General features: G+C 46.0%; 1 protein-coding gene across 4 annotated transcripts in view; it reads right to left on the reverse strand.

Moving 5' to 3' along the window:
- Nucleotides 1–24769, reverse strand: part of ALPK3 (alpha kinase 3) — a 1275893-nt gene that overhangs the window by 747763 nt on the left and 503361 nt on the right. For all 4 annotated transcript variants that reach the window (XM_078685238.1, XM_078685241.1, XM_078685239.1 and 1 more), the window contains one exon: nucleotides 6717–8193. In XM_078685238.1, the coding sequence (XP_078541364.1) occupies nucleotides 6717–8193 (1477 nt within the window). The remainder of the gene's footprint in view (nucleotides 1–6716; nucleotides 8194–24769) is intronic.

Consider the following 24769-nt stretch of genomic DNA (forward strand, 5'->3'; position numbering starts at 1 on the left):
AGTATCCTACCTCTATTAAGTGGAACATTATCAGTAGGAAAAAGTTCTTCGAATTGGAGTAGTTTAGACTGTGTCTTTTCACCGCGTTGGGAATACCTCTCATCACCTCCTCCGACCCCTATATTTTCGTGTCCTGGATTTATAAGTGTCCTTACTGGTAAGTATTCATCTGCTCTTGGGTTCAGTATTTGTATTTTCTCTTTGGTATTTCCTTTAGTAAATTCCGCTTTATTCGTGGTGTGTGGCTTTATAATTTCTACTTTTTGTTCCTCTTGATCTTTTTGAGGTATAGTAGATTTTTGGAATTTTAGTTTGCGGGTTTTCTTTTTGTGAATCCTTCTTAGTGGTTTTTTCCTCCTCTTTTTTTGTCCTTCTTGCTTAGTTTCCATATTTTTATTGGTTATTTCTCCTTTTACAGTTTCAGATATGTTTTTAATGCTAGTATCCTGATCGTCTTTGACAGAATCATTATCATACATATCCGTTTTTTTATGTTTTGAGAAAATTTTAAATTGTTTGACGTTTTTTTGAGGTTTTTCTCTAAATAATTTTTTAAGGAGTAAAGTGTAGATTCATTTTGAGTTTCAGATTTTTCCCTTTTTTGTGCTTCTATTATTGCTTTCTCTGATGTTTGAGTACTAGAATCGCATTTTGTTTGTTTCTGGACATTTTCCACTTGCTTAGTATTATTGCTTAATTGATTTTCCGTTGATTTGAGGGACTCTTTTTTCCTTTTCTCTTCTACTAGAAACTTTAGTATACCTATTTGGACATCTAAAGTTTGGTCTGAATTTTCTAGAATATTTCCTAGAAAGGAGAGAACCGATTCTAATATTTCTTGTAACGAAAATAGAGCCTTTGATATTGGTGTTGTGGATTTAGCGAAATTATTGTTTTCAGATAAAAAAGGATCCAGAAAAGAGTCAATTTCCATGAATTGTTCTGATGTTTTTTTTATAAAACTTTTAGACAACTTTGGTTCTGAGTTGTATTCTGCTGACTTCAGATTATCAGCACTTAGATCCTCTGGCTTGGGTGAACTCCCAGTGCCTCTTATAGGGGTTGAGGATTTTAGGAGAATTGCCTCATGGTCCATTAATTCTCGGTCGTGTAAGGAGTGATTGAACGTATTGATAGGAACCATATCGCTTAAGTTATGAGTCAGATGAGATGTCACTGATAAGCACGTTTGATCCCCAGTACTTAAATGTGAATTAGGTTTGATTTCTGTTTCCGGCAAATTCGTGTCAGGTTCCCTTTTAGATGGTAGAGCAGAGAAATAATTACTAATTGCCGGAGTTAAAGAAATTCGGCCATGTTTTATTGCTTTATCTGTAGATTTCCTAACAGCATCCTCAGTACCCATCCGCTTCATAAATATTGTGCGCGAACGTAATTTTTTGAATCCCATTTCACTTTCCTATTGCAAGCGTATTAGAGATAATAGTACTGAATATCCCAATGAGTCACGTTCTTATTACTGTGTACGAGTCTGTGCGAATCTCTGTCGACCCCACCTTACCGGCAATTGTTTAGTTGGACACGTACCTTGATTATATTTATGTGAATGTCCTTTTTGCAAGAATGCACTGTAGATGTAAATTTTGGACGCAGAAGTTAGTAGGGTGGCCCGTCCCGTCCTCGTTTGTCCCCGGACGGCCACAGACGGTCCCGCCCTTGTCCCGGGCTTCTCCCGGGTGCGCTCCCGCGCAGCGGAGTCTTGATCCACTTAAATGGTGATTGGGGCAAATAGAGGCTTTCAATCCCCCGGTGCTCAGGGGGGCGGGGCTAGCAGGGAGAGCGGGCCAGGTGTATGCTATCGGCCGGCAGGGACTCCTGGAACATCGAGTCCCTGCGCGCTCGCAGCCCTGCTCGGCCCTTTCTCCTCCCTGGTAAGTCCTTTCCAAGCCTCTGGGTCTTTGAGGCGAAGCGGGTCCCGCGGAGCGGGAGCCGCGAGGTGTGGGTTAAAATCCGGCCTTAGATAAAATCCGGGGTTGGTGCAGCAAGACACACAGAGCAGCCCAAGGACAGCAACCAACACGAAAAAGACAGAGTCCCGTGAAGCAAGGAATGAGGCGAGGCTTTCAAACCCCCGGTGCTCAGGGGGGCGGGGCTAGATAGCAGGGAGAGCGGGCCAGGTGTATGCTATCGGCCGGCAGGGACTCCTGGAACATCGAGTCCCTGCGCGCTCGCAGCCCTGCTCGGCCCTTTCTCCTCCCTGGTAAGTCCTTTCCAAGCCTCTGGGTCTTTGAGGCGAAGCGGGTCCCGCGGAGCGGGAGCCGCGAGGTGTGGGTTAAAATCCGGCCTTAGATAAAATCCGGGGTTGGTGCAGCAAGACACACAGAGCAGCCCAAGGACAGCAACCAACACGAAAAAGACAGAGTCTAAATATATGTATCAACAAGGTTAGGTACCAGGAAAGTGCCAAATATTTTATAGGACTCAGCTCTTTACCGGTGGCCTGGTCATCAATAACCCCTGTTTATGCTGAATGATCAGATGGCGGCAGCCTGGCAAAATGTATTCTGTCAAAAATGGAGGCTATCTCAGGTTGGGCAACATCAAATGGTGAATCATAGAGGTCTGGGTATTATTTATTTTTTTAAAAACCTTTATTAGCAAGAAAGGATCACAATTACAGGCCTACAACCGCCAGGGCCGGCCAGTCACATAGAATAACAGTAGCGCATTAGAACACAGCTTATCAGCCGACAACCGAAGGTCCGGCAGCGATATTGCATGACATTACTCAAAATGCTACGGATGAAAGGTTGTTATAAAGGTTTCACATTTTAGACAAATAAACAAAAAACGTAATCGAAAAAAGAGTCGAGGCTGTACCCTGCAATATAGTATCAGTTTCATATGGCGCGGGGAGACGCGAACAAAGAACAGTGTTAAGAAACAGGAGAGATACCAGGAGAAGGGGGCAGGTCTGGGTATTATTGATGAAATGTACAGAGCATAGCTTGCTGAGAGTAATGTAGCACCCCGCCTGCATCTTGTAGAACTGTCACTTGTGTCTCTTGTACTTCCAATTTGAGTAGACACACCAATAGGAGGCCTGATTTGTCCCCTTCCAGGTGTACTCAGGCTGAGTAAGACACCACAGAGGTATCGTGAGTATCGCCTCCCATTCAAGCAGCAGAGTCAAGAAATCTTGAAGCGCTGGGTAGTCAACTACAATGCTCTCTGTGGCAGTGTATTCGTTTCTGGCGCTGCCTAGTTCCCGAATAATAGACTTGCGGCCCTAGGTATCTCTGATGGGCTGTAGCTTACGATACTACCGAAGGAACATTGGTCGTTAAAAGCAAATAAGTCACTGGGTATTGATGGACTTGCACCTCTCTTTTACAAAACATTTGTTAAGTTACTGGCACTGATACTACCACAACTATAAAAGACCTTTACACCAACTACAGCGATCATGGACACAATGTCACCGGCACTGATTTCCAAAACCAGGGAGGGATATACTCATACAGGCCAATCTACCTGATAAATATGGATGTAAACATTTTAACAGGAATCTTGGCCTATAGGCTAGGAGGCATCCGAGAGGACCAGGCAGGTTTCTTCTTGAGCGGATTTGCAGAAAAATACAAAGAACCCCCTTGATTGACAGGGTATATAGGACAGGTAAAAGTGTTCATCCTTTCACTTGATGCAGAGAAGGCTTTCAACTGTTTGCTATGGCTGTTCTTTAAAGGAACATTTGAAACAGTGAGCCTAGGTCCTGGTTTTAGGGTGAAGAGCTGCTAAAGAAACTCCTCAGCTAAGGTTGTGGCCAATAGGTGCACATCAAAACAAATCTACATAGGCAGATGACTAAGATAAATAGCAGAATTGACAAAATCTGAATCAGAAAATAACTAGCGCTTTATGGATCAGACAATCGGAGGAGTATACATAGATCTGGTCCCCTGGATGCTTAAAAAAAAGCTCAGATCAAGCAATGCAAAACTGATCAAAATCCCCAGATTTAAGCAACTAAAATGGGGAGGTAGAAGCTTCCTGCTGCATGCAGCCAAGACCTGGAACCAATTACCACTATCAATAAAGAACAGCCCCTCTCTGCTTGGATTCCAAAAAGCCTTAAAAACCTGGCTCTTCTCAGCCTAAGGCCATGCTCACTCAGGCTGTCCTTCCCTTATTAGACTCAGCGCCAAGACGCCCGAGGGCATTCGTGCGCTTTACAAATTGTTTATTCAAATCAAAATCAAATCAAAGCATGGGCTCTATATGACTCATCCGTGACGAGAGCAGCCTCTTTAGTCTGGGTTCAAAACAGCAGGAAAAAAGAAACTCTCAACATTCTGATCCCAATTGACATCAATCCAAGGTAACTCTGAATTTGACCAAGCCGACAAAGACGGAAACTTTGAAATATGGAGACAAGTAGGTTGTAAGTGACTGTAATATGTTCGTATGCTCAGAAATTAGATCCTCCCTGGATATTCATAAGCTCTAGGATATATCAGAAACTGAAAGATTTTACAACAGACAAATTACACATGAGGCCATAAACTCTAATGTTCAATTCTTGGCCTGCAGTACCCAAATAAATGTGGTTACTATCATGGGAAAACAGCACGAAACTTGTATAAGATCTATACAAATTACAATTCCAGAATGAGACAATGGCTAAAAGGCTGGGAAAAAAAGATAGGAAAGAGAACTGAGTAGGGAGCTATCAAACAAAGGGCCTGCTTCACAAAAGTAATCTGAGACAAAATCCTAACTTTACAACTTTCGGTATTCATAAAGGGCATTTAGGAGTAGTAAAGTTAGGATTTTGTCTCAGTTAAACTTAAGTTTTGGCCTTAAAAGACCACATTTTAAGTTTAACTGAGACAAAATACTAACTGTACTACTCTTAATGCCCTTTGTGAATACCAAAAGTCGTAAAGTTAGGATTTTGTCTCAGATTACTGTTGTGAATCGGGCCCAAGGAGTTAGGGGAGGTGTTCACTAGCACTTGAATAGCACTGCTGTTATACAAGGCACAAAGTACAAAATAATTACTTACTGGTACCACACCCCGCAAAATAGGTGGGAATGTGATAAGCAATGCCCTAGAAATGTTGGAGAGTCTGCAATATGGATGATTCTTTAAAACATATTCTTTTGGAATACCTCAAATTAAAATATTACTGGCTGGAGGTCCTAAACACTGTGGACTGCATATTCCAAGCTTACCCAGCATATGTACTGCTGGGTGTATCAAACCTCCAAACATACCTGCTGTACTCTAAAAAAGAGTAAGATGATGTCCCTGCTTCTCTGGCGACTAGGAAACAATAGCTGTTATGGAACAAAGGCAGCTGATCCCCGGATGTTAGGGATTAGCTATTTAGAATATAGAATATCCTAGGCATGGGAAAAATAGCAACCACGCTGTACACGGGCACAACAAAGCTTGTTGAATTTCAATGGGCTCCATTACTATAATTCTCAACCACTAAAATGAGCACGAGCTTACCTGCCTGCACTATCTGCACTGCCTGAGAATTATACTGATGACAATTACCACGCAGCATGCTACATAGACCTTGCTATCTTCTGTTATCGTACCTTTCTCTCTACATGTGAGGAATAGGTATTGGTAAGGAGGTGAGGGGAAGTTTACTTACTGTTTCATAATAAGCACCTTGCTGGTATTTGGAATTAGGCAAGAGTATGTGTTATCATAACATATATTAGAACAATAAAAGTATTTGAAACAAAAGGCTGGTCTTCAGCACCTTAACTGCTCCCCTGTTTATATGAAATCTCTTCGCACCTAGCAGGTTCCAAACTGGTTTCCTCACCAACCTTGGCTGGAGCCTGGTAGTCAAGAAGGGTTCTGGGGATGAATAAGAGTATCCATCCCTGCTGTCTCCAAGTCAAAAGGGGTAGTGCTAAGACTGTCCTCTGTTCTTCCAACTGCCCACTTCTAGATAGCTTGGCCCTGCTTAGTGGTCAGCAGTTAACAAAACTCTGTCGTCCCTGAGCTCAGAGCCAGTGCCAGCTGAAGATATTTATTCCAGCTCTGTAGATATGACGAGTGGCAGATGTGGTTTTACGCCATACCTGGCTGATGCGGTCTAAAGTAAAAAAAAATGTAGTTACTTTTCTTGATTTTATCAATAAATTCGATTTTAAAAAATAAGAGGGAAATATCCTTGATTGGCTTTTCTACCATTTTCCCAGGCAGAGATGTAGAATTACATATTTTAATAACCTAGCCTGTCTTATGAGAAATGTAGCTAAACCTAGTAACTGATTTTAATCCTTCAGTCACTGTGAAGGCATACTTCTTAAATACCCCTTGGGGCACATAAGGTACACTTCAGGGGTGGCTTATTAATATATAAAAATAGATTTTCCTATACAGCTAAATCACTTTTTTATGCCATATGCTACTGGAGTACCTTGGCACTGTAGCCCAGCCAGAACTTAGTAGTGCTCCTAGCAGATATATACTTTTGTCATGTATGTGGGTGGTGTAGGTACATACTGCAATCCACATGATATTAAACCTTTCATGTTACAAGTATAGCTGAGGCACAAACAATATGCCAAACAGGGAGTTCCATTGCACAGCAAGTTTTAGCAATTTTAAGCAGTTTTAAAATGTTCATAAAGAGGTGTAGCCCAAAGAGCCCACGTAATCCATTACAGTGAAGAAAGAAGTTTAAAACGTTCATATGAGATCAGATTTTTGTACAGCTTACCTCACTAGGTGGTCCAACAGCCAGCTGGTTTTTGCCTGTTTTAGGATAATCTTTCAGGTTGCCTTTCCCTGATGAAGGTAAATTCTGATGTTTAGCAGCAACGCTTTTGGAGAGAGGCTGTGCATCTGACTCTATAAAGTCCAATGTATTTGATACTTCAGTATTCTTAACAGGGGGCATCAAGTCTGATGTGCTTGGTAACCCACTCTTGCCTGGTGCTGGCCCTTTCTGCAAAGGAGAATGCTGAATCTCAGGGACTTTGTTTTGTTTTTTCACCTCCATGCTTTTAGAATCAATATATGGAGATTTCCCATCAACTTGCATTAACTTTACACCTGTTGTGCGCTCTGCCTGAGATACATGTCTAGTAGATTTCTCTTTTTGTCCTGGGGCATGTTTGAGAGTTACAGCAGGACTTTCTTGTCCAGAATGTTTTGGTAAATTAACTGAAATTTCAGGTGGTTTTTCTTTTGGAATTTTTAAGCCCTGATAATCAGCTTTTGCCTTACTGCGGATTGGAACTGGAGGTGTTTTCTTTTCTTCTGCAGGCAGTACTGTGTTCTCTAAATACATTTCTCGCAGAGAAAAGTAGCCTTCTGCCTTTGAGGATGCTAAACACACTGGAGCATCACAGACTTCTGGATCTTTGTTTTTAAGTATTCCAGCATCCTTATTCTTTTTAGTATCCCTCACAATTGTCATTTTAGGAAACTTTGGAGACGCTGTGACACCTTTTAATTGCGCAGCTGCTGTTCTTTCAACTTCCATTTTCTCATCTGCTTGATTCTTAGGAGGAACTGCTGAAAACCGAGACCTGCTTGCAACAGGACTTGGGCCTTGAACCTTTTGCGTATCCAATGCACTTGACTTTTCCTCTTTTTGTAATGGGGTTACAGCAGATTCATTCTCTTTCTTTTTCTTTTTAGCTGTTGACTCTTTATCTGTAGGCTTTTTGGTTATGATCTCAACAGTCTCACACACATATGCCAGAAACTCCTTTCCATCCGCTTCTAAATTCTCTGATGAGATATATCCATTTGTGGTAATGTCTTCAGTTGGTCTTGACATCATTTCATTTGCAAATTCACGTTCTCCATTTATCAACTGTTCCTTGCCTAAATCAGCAACATCTACCTTTAACCTGGATGTAGAATCTTGAATATGGACCTTAATTACATCCTCCTTTTCCACTAAAGCAGGTGACTTTTTACCTTCTTCAGCTGAGAATCTTCTCTTCCGCTGAATCCGTTCTGGACTCAGTGCTCTTAACTTATCCAACACATTTTCCTTGTCACGCTTTCTACTCTGCTCAATTTCGCGCATTTTGGCTTCAGCTTTTCGCTTAAGTTTGGCAAACCATCTCTGGTGTATTTTATACTCAGTCATCGTTCCAACCTCTAAAACCCCAGAACAGGATACTATGCCTTTGGTGTTTCTGGCAGACGCTTGATATATTGCTGCATCCTCTTCCCTGCATCTAGAAAACAATAGAAAACATATTAAAGCTCTTCTACAGGAGCGGAGGATAGAGAAATAATAGGAAAAGATGTTCAACCCTATCCCCTTTTCTTTACAATCTAGGAGATCTAGCATACATTTCAGACATGTTGGAGATAACAGGATCACAGCTAGATAAGATACATTCTATAAATCTGCTTTCTGTAGGTAATGACTTTCCCTTTCCTTATCAGTTAACTGTTTTTTTTTAGTTTTTTTTTTATCAGCTTTGACAAAGAAAAGCAAAAGCAATAAACTGAAACTCGGTCACGGTCATTACACATACAGAATGTAAAATACCACAAAGTGATCCAAAGTACAAACCATACAGTGAGCACAGTGTCAAGCATGCACCTCAAATACAATAAAGATATGAACAGGCAATGGCAGGAGAGAAGGACATACAATTATTACAATGTTTAGGACAGTGAGTCAGAGGGTGTCTTAAGCAAATCAGGATGTGCACGCAAATACTCATTCAGTAGTTCCCAAATATCTGAGGGATTAGAAGCAGCTGACAGTTCCTCCGCATACAGCATAAAATTATCTCTGCAGTAAATGGCATCTAGTAACCAATCCTTAAACGTCGGGGCACGCCTGCAATCCCAGTTCATAGATAATCTGCGCTTCGCTAGCAACAACATTATGGCCACAAGCTTTTTCTTCACAGCTCTCAACGGCACATCAAGGCCAAGTAAACACAGTCTTGGAGTACATGGCAGTGTGCTGGACACCATTTTCCCTAAATGATCTGTGACTGTTATCCAAAATTGCTGCACCCTCTCACAGCACCATGCAAGATGTGCAAAGTCCGCTTGGTCTGTCCCACAGCGTTTACACTTAGCATCATCCCTCAGGTTATATTTACACAGATTAAGTGGAGTGTGGTACATTTGATGAATATACTTATAATGAATGATATGAAGGTTACCATTGGGGGTGAGTTGCGTGATCAGTGTGCAGCTGGCCGTCCAGTCCTCCTCCGTGAGGGGTGCATCCAGCAGGGTGGACCATTTATTACGAGCTTTTATCGTATCTGCTCCAATCTCCGACTGAACCTGCTTGTACAATCGGGATATGATATGTGCGTGAGTGGTCGATGTCAGCAACATTTGTAGTGAGTGCAGAGTAGGGGGTTCTTCTGGGAAGGAAGGGTTTAATGCCCGGGCAGCAGCTCTCAGTCTATGACAAAGGAATCTAAACAAAAGTGTTTGGTTGCTTATGTAAGATAGGTCTTCTGGAGCGAGAAATGTGTTATTTGGGTACAAGTCACCCAGCGTAGTTATGCCCACCTGTTCCAGCAGAGCCATATTGTTCTCCTCTAGCGTGACCGATAATCCAGAATGGTACTTAAATGGAAGGCTAGGGGCATATATGGGAGTTTTGTGAGCTAGTTGACTAATCCGCAGCCATGCTTGAGACGTGGTGCGCACAGTGTTAATTTCCTTCAATGGAAGATGTGGCCGGGCGTGAGACAATATGCTGGTCAGTGGTATCGGGTGTGCGACGCCATCCTCAACTGCCAGGTGGGGCAAGTACCGCACCTGGTGATACCAATAATATGCAAAGTGCGCCTGAGCACATAAGTAGTAGAGATACATATCAGGGACTGTAAAGCCCCCTGCACCGTATGGGAGGGATAGCGCCTGGAGACTTATTCTAGCCTGTTTCCCCGGCCATATTACCTTTATGAAGCCTGTATGGAGTCTAGCAAACACCGATGGGGGGGGGGGGGGAGGGGGGTAAATGGGTATATTTATGAATAAATAGTGTAACTTGGGCAGAATCACCATTTTCTGTAGGGAGATCCTATCGGCCAGGGAGAGAGGGAGCGATATCCATCTTTGTATTTGTGTTTCTATGCGGTCAATTGCCATCCCGTAGTTTTGTCTTATTACTAGTTCTGCATCTCTATGCACCTAAATTCCTAGATATTTTATTGGGTCATCTTGCCAGACGAGGGCAAAGTCCAGTTGTGGAGCTTTTGTGCTGCCAGTTAAGGGGATTACAGCGGATTTACTCCAGTTTATATGTAGGCCAGAGTGTCGACCGAACTTCACATACTCTCGAAGCAGTGGGAAAAGGTTATTCTCAGGGTCACGGAGGTATAAAACCATATCATCAGCATAGAGCGATATACTAATAGGACGTAGTTGGAATCCGAGTGCAGTATGGGCATAGTGTTGGCGGATTTTGCAGGCCAGGGGTTCCAATGCAATCGAGAAGAGGAGAGGGGAAAGCGGACATCCCTGCCTGGTGCATCGGGAGTACCCTGTGCACTCACAAAAAGTCAATCATACGTTGTATTGCAATCATGGAATAGTGTACAAATAAACAAAGCAACAGAAAGTAGTAGGGATCTCCTGTAGGAGAGTCGTCCGATGAGATCCTTTATTGTGTTAGACAGCCAGCCGACACGTGTTTCATCGCCTAAGCGAATCCTCAGGGCTATACAAGGCTGTATCAAACCAGAAGGTCGCTCTGCTGGTGATATTTCCGACCCAGCAGGGCCCGTAACCTTAGTTTCAGGGGAATGACGTCCACACCCAGTATTCCTAAAGTGGCAATTCACAATGTCGAATCTCGGTATAAGGGTGGACAACGTGTAGAGCAGACAAAAAACGCTCTATTCTAAAGAAGGTGTGGAGGAGTGTGGTTACCACGAGTCATGTGCGAACGCGAAACAGAATCTCAATGGTTCCCCATGTATCTGCCAATGTGAGTGCAGTGAAGCCGCGTACTCCCGGGTCTCCGTGTTCCTGTATGCCAATGTGATTAACAACGACTGTAATGTAGAGAATAAATGCTGCGTGAGGCGTATAGGTATGTTTACAAAAAAATATAGAAACCGTGGCAGCACCACCATTTTGATGAGCGCCACTCTGTCCGCAAAAGTAAGTGGCAGCTTGATCCATTTCGCTACTTGGTCTTCTAACCGTGAAATGGCAGCACCATAGTTGGCTCTGATCACGACCTGAGAGTCCCTATGAGCCCAGACACCTAATTACTTGACTGGCTCAGTCGTCCGTATGAGAAGACATTCCAGCTCAAACAGAGCAGTACTGTCTGTCAAGGGGAAGACAGTCAATTTATTGCAGTTTATGGCAAGGCCATAATACCACTCAAACCTTACATACTCACAAATCATCCTGTCTAGATGCACCGCCGGTTCTCGCACGTACAGGACCATGTCGTCTGCATTAACCATTAACCCGAATTTGGGCCACTGGGCCTGTATACATCAATTTGATCCAGTTAGTATAAAAGTAGGGAACCCCCATATGATGTAGTACCGCAAACATGTATGTCCACGCGATGGAATTGAATGCCTTTGCGACATCCAGTAGGACTGCAGCCGCTGACATTTCAGGTTTCAGGAGATGTAGCACCAGGAACAGGGTCCTAAGATTGTGAGCAGTGGAGCGGGCGGGGATAAACCCTGATTGGTCTGGTAAGTCCATAACCGATATCAATAGTTGTAACCGAGTCGCCAGGACTTTCGCAAGAATTTTAACATCTGTGTTTATCAGTGACAGGGGTCTATAGGAGTCACATTAGTCTGGGGCCGTCCCTGGTTTCAATAGCCTGATAATGAGAGCCTCACGTAATGTAGCCGGGAGTCACAGCTGCTCGTATGCCTCATCAAACATAGGCTGTAGATGCCGTACCAAGATATCCACATACTCCTTATAGAACTCTGCCGGGAGCCCATCGGTGCCCCTAGCTTTACCATTTGGCAGTGCCATGATAGCATCTCTAATCTCACCGACTGTCAACTGATGCATCAGGAAGTCCTGCTGTCCCTTTGACAGCCACACCAAGGCAATTTCATCTAAGTATTGAGCAATGTCCTCCTCACTCGCAGTGGGCCTAGCCTCATACATATCTTTGTAGTGTTGTGTGAACGTGCTAAGTATCCCCGGTCTATCACAATGAGTGTGCCCACCCTCCATTATCGATTGGATCAGCCAGCGCTTGGTCCATGAGTCGGCAACCCTGCTTGCCAAAGCACAGAAAGGACGCCCCCTTCCCCATAGTATCGGGCCCACCACCGTCTGGACATATGTTTCACTTCTTGATCTTCTAAATCATTGTAGTCAGTAACTTTGGAGCATATAGAGACGAGTAAGACCGTGTCAGCTTACCCTAGATGAGCACATAACGGCCATTTTCATCAGCGTCCTGATAGGTGCTAACAAAGAGAACATTATTTTTAATTAATACCATAACCCCACGTGCATATGATGAATAGGAGGAGGTGAACCGAGCACCTGCCCATTTGGTGGCTATAGAGGATGCTGCAGTTTTAGTGAGATGCGTTTCCTGTAACAACGCCACCTGTATGTCGTGGCGGTGGAGGTACGCCAACACCTGCCTAGTTTTCTTTGGGTTATTGAGCCCCCTAACGTTCCATGTTATCCTGTTCAGTCTACCCTCTGCTTGTGGCATTGGTCCTCATTGCAGCAACATACCCAACACGTGTAACATGTGACCTACGTGTATCAATCATTCGCCAGCCTTCTATTCTGCTAATCAAGAGCAAGTCTGCAAACAACACCCCAACAAAACCCCCACCCACCCCAGCATCCCAATCACACTGAGGAAACCCACATAACTGAACAGCCAGATTAAGCCAACCCCCACCCAGCCAACAGCAAGCAGCTAATCCGCTCACTGTGACCAACTGCAGTTAACAACTGTGCGGGGAACACCCACATGGAGGACGACTTCACACGTTCTTCTTTGTTTTCTGACGGTCCTCTTCTTTTGGATTTCTGTGATGAAGTCTGAAAGGTACGAGAGGAATGCGTATCAATATCTTTTGTCCAAATCTATATTTTTCACTGCTCGTATCCAGGCCTCTATTGTGAACTGCGTGGCTGATAGTATATTTCACAGTCCACTCCCCCCATAGAGATAATATAAGTAGGAGTTAGATTGAAATTGAAATTGCTCTGATGCGTAGGTAGGGTGGTCTCCAGGTGCATAATACCAGTCGTTAATCACCACCAGGTTTGTCACCCAATGGTAGACTCGTGCATCAGGAAGGGCAACTCCCCAATTATACTGGTTTCTCCGCGGTGTTTTCAGTGCCACCCTCGCGTGCCCTCCATCCAACAATAGTGTCCGGACTTCTGCGTCAATTTTAATGAATATCCAGTCAGTTATTTTATGGTAGGTATTTTGCAAGTGGTATAAAAGCCTAGGCAGGGAACTCATTGTGTACACAGTGGCCATTCCCAATAGCGTCAGGGGCAAAACCCTCCACCATTACACATCTCTGTGGAATTCTGCCAGTATCCTACGAATGTGTCAGCTAAGACCGTGTTCTCTATTCAGAGTTACATAGATAGCCAGGTATTGAAAACCATTTTTATACCACTGTGGGTAGGGTCCTCAAAGTTTTTCCCTGTAAAATAAACAAATTTGTTCCAGTTTATCGTGTATCCGGCATGTGCACCATATCTCTCAAAAACCCGGAGCACTTCCGGCAGTGAGTCAGTGGGGTGTGTGAGGTATAGGAGGCTGTCGTCTGCGTATAGCGAGATTTGCTCATCATCAGTCTCTCCTGGCTCTCTTAGGAAGGCCGTTACACCAGGTTGCATCCGAATTCTACAGGCTAATTGCTCCAGCACAAGGGCAAACAGCAAGGGGGATAGGGGCATCCCTGTCTCCGTCCCCCTTTCCATGTGGAAATCTGGCAACGTTTCGCCATTTACCCTCATATTTGCCACTGGATCCTAGTACAGTAACTATACCCAGGACAAAAATTGGGGTCCAAATGCAAACTGTTCCAAGACTTGTGTCATGTTGGGACAATGTACAGCGTCAAATGCTTTTTCAGCTTCTAATGATAAGAAAATGTGCAGGTCTTTTCTTGTTTTAACCACTTCTAACCAATTGTAAAGTCTGTAGATTGTATCTCGTTGAACGTTTGGGCATAAAGCCTGACTGGTCCCTATGTATCAGGGGGGTTATATGACCAGTCGTGTAGCCAGTGCTGTTGTCAATATCTTACTTTCGATGTTTAGCAGCGGAATCGGAATGCATGAGCTACACTTGTTTGCAGGTTTCCCTGGCTTGTAAATCATCATGATCGTGGCTTTCCTAAGGTCCAGAGGCAGGGAACCCTCTTACCTAGCTGCCTTGTACATCTTAAGCAGGATGTGGCCTAGGAGTCCAGGCGTTTTTTTTTTTAAAGAATTCACCCAGTATCCCGTAGTGTCCTGGGGTCTATCCAGCCCTCAGTCTACCTATTGCTTCCTGTATCTCCGCCAGGGTGAGATCTTCCTCTAGAAGTGCTTTATCGTCTATTGTCAGGGTTGGGCTGTGTCTTTCATCCAAATATGCATGTATTTGGGCCATGTCTACTAGGGGGCAGGCTTTGTAAAATTGTGAATAGTATTGTGCAAATTCTTGAGCTATCTTCTGAGCAGTGTGGTAGGATTCACCCTGGTCCGCCGCTACTTCATGTACCCATCTAGACTCCAAATCCTTCTTGCCAAGCCAAGCCAGTAGTCGTCCCGCTTTGTCGCCCACGTCATACAGATGGTGATGTGTGGCTAGAATCTGCTTTTTTACCTCATTGTTAGCTAGCGCCTGATATTCCTTATGGAGTATTGCCGCTTTGTGTAAATTAATGGGGTCCCCGCTGTCTTGGGTTGGGTCTCTGATTCTAGGAGGCGGCGTTCAAGGGACACCATGTCCTGTGCCTCTGTCTTATAACCTTTCCACACCACAACAGGCGAGTCTACTGTGGCCTCATTTTCTTGAAAGTATAACAGAGTTCACTCCAAGCTCGTTGGCAACACTCTTATCTCTCTAATGCCATGCGTTCAACCTCCAACCTTCGACTCTCCCATGACGCACCAAGCCCAATGTGATCCAGAGGAGCGAGTGGTCTGAGACACCCCTTGCCAGGTACTGTGCTTTGCTCACCCTATGTGTCACTCATGCCCGGGGCAAGTAAAAGGTCCAGTCTTGAGAACAACTTATGGGAGCCTGAGAAGTACGGCGCCAGAGGTCGACATGGCCCATATTCCATAACCAAGGCCAGGGGTGTATTCCTCTCGGTCACCTTGGCTTGGCCTGAGTGGTCTTCGGAAGGATCAAGTACACCATAAATGTCTCCTTTGACAATGTGCTTCTAACAGTATCCCCACAACCTTGTCCATGGTTTGTGTCTGACATCTAGGGGGGGCGTATACTGTCATGAGATTAATACTCCTATGTCCTCATTGGCCTTGAACCGCTGCATATGTCCCATTCGGGTCTATCCATGTTTTTTCAATATGGAATGGTGGTGTCCTCCTTGACAATGTGGCAACCCTGTGTACTCGAGGTAAAGAACGAATGCGCTAGTGTGACGTAGGTCCCTCTGCCCAGAAATGCACAATTAGTACCCCATAGGTAGGCCTCCTGAAGGAATACCACGTTCGGTTTCATTCTCCTAAGGTAATCAGCCACCAGCTCTCCGTTTATTTTATTACCTAGCCCATTGACGTTCCAGGTCAGAACAGAACAGGAATTGTCATCTTGGCCATCCATCCCTCTAAATTGCATATGTCAGTTGAGTTTGATAGCCATATCTCATCTAATCCATCTCAGTGTCTGTGTGTACCTTATGTCTGCTCCATTAACTGAACTCTGTTGTCATACCCCAACTAGATTTCAGTAACACAACCTCCTACCGCCTTACCCTCCCTCCCCAGGCAACACTGCCCGCCTTCCCCTTGTGTCAACTGCGGTGCAGGTCAGACCTGAGGGGTCTGTAGCCCTCCCCTTCATACCTTATGTACTCACCCCGCTAGTCTATGACCCAACAATGATCCCCGGGTGATCAACCCTCTTGATAACTCACTACAGAAGCTGAAGAAAAGAGGAAAGACATGACTAAACATGAAAAGAAAGAGAAAAGAAAAGGAAAAAAAGGGTGTGGGGGGCGTGGCCAAGTTGGCGACCTAGGCAGACTCAGGACCTCGAGGCTCCTCCCAACGGGCTCCCTCTCCCAGCCAATTTGTGCAGAATAGTCCCCAGTGTGCATAAAAATTGTCTGAAAGACAAGGGGGACGCGGAGACGTGCCTGGGAGCAACCTCGGAAGCATCGCACCTCTGGGAGACCCCAGCACAGCCCAGAGCTTGGAATCGTGAAATGGCGCCCAGGCAGAGAGGACATCAATACGAACTCAGTCGATCCCAGCCAGCAGAGACACCAACGCTACCGTGGCAGCCTGCCGACCACCAGCCCTCAAAACAGTGAGTGGGCGGTGGCGGAGGCAGGGAAGCAAGGCGGAGAATATGCCGGAGAGCACTCATCGCGCAATGGACGGCTGAGGGACGCTCCCGGGCGGCAGCGCAAAAATAGAGGCCGGAGCTGTCGGGCCTAAGTGGGCGCGGTCGGGCGCCTTCCCCATTGGTGGCAAAGCGGGGGACTCCCGCAACAAGACCCCAGACAGAGCAAACCAGAGGCCACATAAAGGAACCGAGACCAGCAGCCCCCAACAGAGCTCCACACCGTAAGGGATCAAAACCTATCTTGGATGAGAGGTGAGGAGCCAAGCGACCGATGACGGCCTGCGCTTCGGCATCAGCGTGACATACAGGACCAGCAGGGGAGCGGGGTAAGTGCAGCCTCCCCGATAGCATTCCCCCAAAAGTGTGCAGCCGGGGGAAGACTGCGAGTGCGGGGACATCACACCCCGGGGGGACCCAACATAGCAGTGAAGCAGCCAAATCGAAGGAGGGAGCAGGGGCAGAGGAGAGCAAGAGCTTAACAGCGGGGCACCGACGAGACCACAGAGGGAGCGGCTGGAGGGCCCCCACGGGCGAGAATGTGAGCGCGGTGCCCACAGCAATAGCGGACAGACGATCTGCAACCAGCACATAGCAGGAGGCGCAAGACGAGGGGTGCTTAAACTAGGGGGCACCCTCAACTGCCCCTGGGTCGCCTCGACACAGGGGTTGGGGAGCCCCTGAAAATCCGCCAAGGCAAACAAAAGGGCCGGAACCCTCCTACTGTCACAATAGACACTGGTTGACTAACCTTGAAAAGCCGGGTACAGCAGGAACGATGACGATGCTAGTTAACCCCTTCCCTCTCGTGGCACTGCCTGCGAGCGAGTTATCACACTCTACAGATATTACCACAGCAGGGGAAGGGGAAAAAAGGGATAAACAGAACAATAAAGTTGTGGTAGACAGAACACTCAATGGCGTGGAGAAGGGAGTTGTAGGCTTCACACCTATGACAGCCCCGTGTGTCCTGTATAAGAGACACAATACAACATCTATGGGTTTTCCCCCTAACCCGCACAATACCTATATATATTGTATGTTCTATCTTGACTAAACTTACATAAGATATACCACAATCATCCTGAGAAACAGGAAAGCACAAAAAGGTAAAAATAAATAAAAGGTAAACGATATTGTTTTTTTTCTTAGTAATCCAAGATTGCAAAAAGAACCCCAGCAGAGTAAACTTCAGGATACACCAGAGACACTGAAGAAAAGTATTTTATTTGGAACCAGCAGTCTTGAGGTTCAAATGTCTCCTTCAAAGCTAAGAGTGTTGGTTGATTACAGTATCATCATGTTAACTTCACACGATAATCTTCAAGTCGTAGTTTTAATCCATATGAGCCAGGCAATGGCTCTAGTAAGCCCAAAAATACCAAAATCAATTATTCCCCAACGGAGCAGGTTAAGTGCACCTCTCCAGGAAGAGAAATTGCTCATGAGATCCTGCAATTACGTTGATTAATTGCCGCCCTCACACGGTATGCAGGAAACAGAATAAGCTTCTGCCGGTAAATATTCAAACGCGGTCGCGCTCCAGTGCGCTAACGCGTTTTAATCAAACATGAGCAGAAATGCTCGGAAATTGCAGAGGCCGGGGTCAGGAAGCAGCGGCAGACGCTGCCGATCAAGAACGAACGCGGTCACGCTCCAGTGCGCGAACGCATTAAAACACTGCAATTGCTGATTACAGGAATCTGGTAGCTTCACTCCTATGTGAAGGCGGGGGACAGAAGCAACGCGGAAATCTTTGTGCATCGTCAGAATCCGCAACAGAGTGGAAACAAGGCAATGTACTATAACCAGGTCGACTTCACCTCCAAAACTCAGGTGACAAGCACTGGGCAGCAGGAAAGAGGCGTAGTTAAAGGAAGCTGATGGAAGGATAGCAGAAAGAGAGGACAGGACTAAACGGTAGGTTTAATGGGAGATGTAGTTCTCTGTCTCTTTAATTCATTCTGTGTATCTATTGTACTCCCTATCTTGGCGTAAACGTGACACCCACGAGGCGCACAACAACAGTCACCACAGTGGGGGCACAACAAGACCCACGCAAGGCCTCACGGCATACGGGCAGAGGACTGGGCCTGAACCGGCAAGGCCCACCAGGGCACAGAGAGATCAGGGTCACCGCCATTAGCGCTGGCATCAAGGGTGACAGAGGTGGCTAGGCGGTGAGGGATACCAAAGCAGCCATCACAAGGCCGAATACTGAACCCACTGAAACATACTTGTCCTGTGAATCAGCCTAGACCACTGGGCCTCAACCACACAAGAGGGTTAGACTCCGGCGGCAAGGGCAAGCACATGCGGCGGAACTGAGATCGCCCTCCAGCCATTCCACTGAGGCGAGGAGTGCCCCAGGATATCTACAAAACCCCTGGGAGTGGGCAAATCTCTGTCACGAGTCAAAGCACAGCGAGAAATTCACAGATCCAGAAAGGGGGTGAGCCCAGCAGTTGTTACACTCCAAGGCCTACAGTGAAATTGTCCCCAAGGTGCCGGCGAGCATCAGGAACAGATAACCAGGTCAGCGAGCCCTACCATGTCCACAACGCGTAAGAAGAGGGAGCGCTCACTAAAAGACATGCTTATCAAGGGCCCCAACTCGAGGGACAGAGGACATCCCACACCCCCACCCTAAAACAGCAAGCAGACCAAGGGGAAGGGGAAGTGCCGATCACCCGAGCGTTTTTCGAGACACTCTTTAACACTCTCCGCGAGGACTTTCATACGCTCAAACAAGAGGTAGCAGGAGAAGTGAGGGAAATATGTTGCGAGGTCGATGAGCTGGGGCAGCAAGTAACTACCATTGAGAACAGTGATCACACCAGAAGCGAGGAGCTGCAACACCTACAGCAGGAACTCATCCGCCTCAAAGACCAGGTGAACCTACAAGCTCATACAGAAGACCTAGAAAACAGGTTGAGACGCAACAACATCCGTGTCCAAGGAGTCCCGTTGAAATCAGAGGGAGCAGATGTAACCCAATACCTACAAGGCTTATTTCGAGAGATCCTCGGCGAGGGTAGAGACTTCGAGATACGCATCGATGGAGCGCACAGAGTGGGTCTGGCGAGACGCCCATCGGCCCCTCCCCCAGACATCCTGGCCTTCCTACCGCATTTCCCACTGAAGGAGCGCATCCTCCGGAAGGCAAGATCAAAACAACCTCTTCACCATCAAGGACACTCAGTAGCTCTCTACTAGGTTCTGGCCTCCATCACTCTTCAAAAAAGGAAAGCATTCAAAGAAGTGACCACCTTCTTAAGAGACAAAGGGAAACTCCATTTCCGGGGCCATACTTTCCGATTGATTTTCAAATGGAATGTCACGCTGCACCAAATGAGATACCTCCGATAGACTTGTGCGCTCCTGGGTCTCGAACACCGCGACCCGGATACCTCCCCTGATGACTCCCAAAGATCACCGAGAGGAGGATGGCAAAGAGTAGGCCGCAGACGTTTGCCCACAGAGGAATTGAAACTTGACCACACCACTATGATGCATGAACGGGCATCGGCCCTGGAAGCGGTGACTAGAGACACCTCATCTCCTGAATGACCTTGATCCACACATGAGGACACACACACATTGACTCACAGCTGGCTGGGGAGGGAGGGTGGCGGGGGCCGGGTTGTCGGGGTTACATGCTCTTTCAGGTAACATACCATATGCCTGCAACTCAGGAAGGCAGGCATTGGACTATGGTAATTTGTTGGGAATGTTGAGTTGGGGTTAGGGAGGGGGGAAGGGGCACTGGGTAGAAGAGACATGAAAGAGATTCAGTTTGGGGAGGGCAGTGGGAGGGGGAAAGGAACCGGTGTGCCACCTATGGGGAGGATACACGCAAGGCGCTTTGTAGAGGCAGACCCCCACTGACAATGCTGTCCCTCTTCATGCAGACTCTATCACGGGATCTACCCTAAACGTTATCACTCTTAATGTAAAAGGGCTAAATAACCCCATTAAAAAACGTACCATCTTATCATATCTAGAGAACTCTGGCGCCTCGATTTATCTCCTGCAAGAAACACACCTCCTGTCCAAAGACTGGCACAGAATGAGGTCCCAGGCATTCCCTCAACTGTTTTACTCCTCTACTAATGATAAGAAAGCGGGGGTAGCTATATTGTTTGCTAGGCACTTCCAAGGCAAGGTGGGTAATAGAGTGGAGGAAATTAAAGGCAGGCTGTTGGCATACAGTGTAAGGGTGGGAGGTACTCTCATGGTCATAGGGTCCCTATATGCTCCCAAGTCAGGTCAAGAATCTTTTCTCAAGGGAGCCCTGTCAGAGACTCTAAGCCCCCAAGAAAGATACATCCTAGTGGGAGGCACCCTCAACCGGGTCATGGACACAGTAACAGACAGATCAGGCCACTGTTTTGGCTCCACAGGAGCAATATTGACAGAGGGGAAGAATTGGATGGCCCACAGAGGACTGGTGGATCTATGGCGGGAGGTATACCCTCAGAGCACACACTACACATTCTGTAGTGTGTTTATCTAGGTACCTGAATCGATATTCCTATTTCTTTGCCCTTGTGTGGTTATAAATCAATAATATCCCTACAACGGCATAGAAACCCTTTTCATAATTCAGTCATAGCGCATGCTGTCACATTAAGCAAGCCTATTCCTCCAGCCCCCTAGAAAGCACACCGAGTTCTCTAAACAAATCCAAGCCTCCAGCAACCTGGAAAATCCCCGCTGCTTTGTTTTGATTTCGTCCGAGAACTCCTGTAAAGCACTGTAAGAACGACCAGTTCTTAGTGACATCTTTATTGACGTCCTATGTCCAGCCTTACGTCAAACCCGGCACCTTTCAGGTATAAATATACCAACGTTGCCTTAAGCAAACACACAGTGGTAATCCTGGAGCAGAGCAGCTATCTACTTCCGAAGAGCCCAGCTGATGCGAGAGCCCACGGACGCTGCCCCTCCCTTTTGACGCGCTGAGAAAGACGCTGTCTTTTCTCTTGCCGAGAAATCCAGCCTCCCGCGTTTCCAGCCTACCCTTGCGGGTGACTGGGATACCGAGTCCTGAGAGAGAGATACCAGCCCTCCTGCCTTCTAATACCCAGGTACTGAACTGACTAAACCCTTACAGAGAATTCTTGAGTCAGATTCTTGGCAAACCAAACTTAACTTAAACTGCTACTTACTTACTCCCTCCCACGTATTAGGCTTAGGTCAGGTACACCGGGGTAGGCGTAGTTAGAAGCACGAGTTGAGTACGATTAGTCAATGTATATATGTATGTATCTATTTTATCCATTTTAAAGTATCATATGGCTAAGAAACCATATCAATGCTTTTACAGTATTATTTCATAATCCTGCTTTTACTGTATGCACTTTACTTAACTATAAGTGGGGGATAGAGTAATTCCAAACACGAACAGGAGGAACTTATTAATAGCAGACGCACATATGGGTGAGGGTCTAAGACACCTTAAGATTAAGGAATCTCTGAAAGAATTACAATCAATATACTGGTGGCCGGGAATGAGCCTGCAAAACTACAAATTTGCATTTTACTGTCAAAACTGCAACAGAGACCGCAGTGGCGAAATGCCCGGAGTATTACCAATGCCCTTCTTTTAGATATCACAAGAAAATCAATACGAAATACCCAGGAAAAATGCGTCCCTTTAATAATTATTTAAGACTAGTTTTACTTACAATGTAGACCACAGCTCTCGGCTGACGTCTGAACTGTTATAAAAGATTTGCGAGTCTATAGCGGCATAGACGCAATTGGCATGCTACATTCTGTCCAGGGTCCTGCTTTTAGCTCTCGAGCTTATAAGTCGGACATGACCAGCATGGGCATTGCATTGCGGGAATCTTATCACTTCCTTCCTGAGGGAAATGGGATTGTGGAAAGAAAAAACCAAGACATAAAGCAATCTATAACGGCAAAGGTATTAGGTTCGGGGCTTGGGTTGGTCAAACATCTAATAAGTGTCCAACGTAGTCTTAACAATCTGCCAAGAAATTCTCTAAAAGGTTTCAGTCCGTACGAACTATTGTTCGGGACTAGAATGCATATCCAGGATCTCAATAGTCAGACTTCAGTGGTAGAAGGAAAATGCTTTGATATCAAAGATCGTTTGGCTATTTTACAGGACTTAAATGAAACAAGAAAAGACCTGAGCAACATAAAGTTGAAACAACAGCCAACAGCCACTGAAGAGAAACCACGTGTCCCAGCAAGGCCTGTCTGGATTCCAAAGATTGGGGATCTGGTCAGAGAGAAAATCGCGGTGAAGAAGGAATTTGGGCCTTCTTACAGAAAAGCAGTACCTGTCTTAGCTGTCAACGGAACAAGATCAGTTTTACTACCGCCCCTTGCTGGTAAAAAGGAGAACCGAGTTGTATCCATCGACCTGGTTAAACCACAATCATGTGGCCAATAATAAGTAGTAGGCCCAGTGGACTCCCAAGAAATAGCAGAACACCAAAGTTTGCTACAAATCAAGAGGTTCAAACTGAGAGACTAATCACATTTGATAAACCTACAGTGAATCAACAAGGACTATGCAACAAAGCCATGGAACTTATGCCTCTTGAAACCCAAATTGCAACAATTCGTCAAGAAACACCTGCTACAACGATGTAGCCACAGACTATGCTAATAAAACAAAGACACATCCAGAAGCAATTCCAATAATTGACAGAACTGCATCAGGCTACTTCATCAATTTCGATGACTTTTCTGAGGATCCGAGCGAACCTGAGGAACAGCCAACAACAACAAAAACTTTTAAAGACAAAACTAAAGACCTCTTTCATCAACTACAAGAAACCTATCTGATTTCCCCATGGATTGAATTTTGGGTGGTGCTAGGTGTACTTTTCCTCCTGCTTTGGCTCATCATGGTGCTATGCTTGGGACACTTCATTGAGGGAAAATATGTTACAATGGACACAGCAAGCCAGAAAATCAACCTGGTCCTAAAGCCACACAAGTCTTCACACATCGAGAAAAGAGAACTTTCTTCAGTAAACTTCACAGCCGATCCAATACCCGGTGGGGTAGCATGGGACAAAACAGATTACGATATATATGGCCCGGTCGAGCTCTTGAAGTATCCTCATCAATTTAAGCTTTCATTAAGTGACTTTGTAAAACCGAGTACATTCTCTGATGAATGGGACTTTGAAAGTATTAATGATATGATGTCAGACTTAGTTATTGCAAAAACAACAAGTGATGGACTGAATGTGGATCAATGTCACACACTCCCCCAGTCAAAAGATCTGGGCCCAAATCCATCGTTTTTTTGCACTCCACACCACCCTGGGTTAGACAATGGCGATATGCAAATCAGCTCTGACCCTGTTGCCCCATGGGAACAGTCCAGTCCGAACTACAAAAGCCATGTCCTTCCCAGAACGGAATCAAGCATCCGAGGACCGGACCGGTTTCGAGGTAACACCTCTCTTCAGCCCGGCTAGCTTGACTCCAAGTGGTGTGGAGTGCCTGGGACCCACGTCTGGGCATCCCCAGTGCACTTATGGCGGCAATTGCAAAAACAACAAGTGATGGACTGAATGTGGATCAATGTCACACACTCCCCCAGTCAAAAGATCTGGGCCCAAATCCATCGTTTTTTTGCACTCCACACCACCCTGGGTTAGACAATGGCGATATGCAAATCAGCTCTGACCCTGTTGCCCCATGGGAACAGTCCAGTCCGAACTACAAAAGCCATGTCCTTCCCAGAACGGAATCAAGCATCCGAGGACCGGACCGGTTTCGAGGTAACACCTCTCTTCAGCCCGGCTAGCTTGACTCCAAGTGGTGTGGAGTGCCTGGGACCCACGTCTGGGCATCCCCAGCGCACTTAGGGCGGCAATTGCAAAAACAACAAGTGATGGACTGAATGTGGATCAATGTCACACACTCCCCCAGTCAAAAGATCTGGGCCCAAATCCATCGTTTTTTTGCACTCCACACCACCCTGGGTTAGACAATGGCGATATGCAAATCAGCTCTGACCCTGTTGCCCCATGGGAACAGTCCAGTCCGAACTACAAAAGCCATGTCCTTCCCAGAACGGAATCAAGCATCCGAGGACCGGACCGGTTTCGAGGTAACACCTCTCTTCAGCCCGGCTAGCTTGACTCCAAGTGGTGTGGAGTGCCTGGGACCCACGTCTGGGCATCCCCAGCGCACTTAGGGCGGCAATTGCAAAAACAACAAGTGATGGACTGAATGTGGATCAATGTCACACACTCCCCCAGTCAAAA

This window comes from Lissotriton helveticus, chromosome 3_2 (genome assembly GCF_964261635.1).
Source record: "Lissotriton helveticus chromosome 3_2, aLisHel1.1, whole genome shotgun sequence".
Taxonomy (NCBI): domain Eukaryota; kingdom Metazoa; phylum Chordata; class Amphibia; order Caudata; family Salamandridae; genus Lissotriton; species Lissotriton helveticus.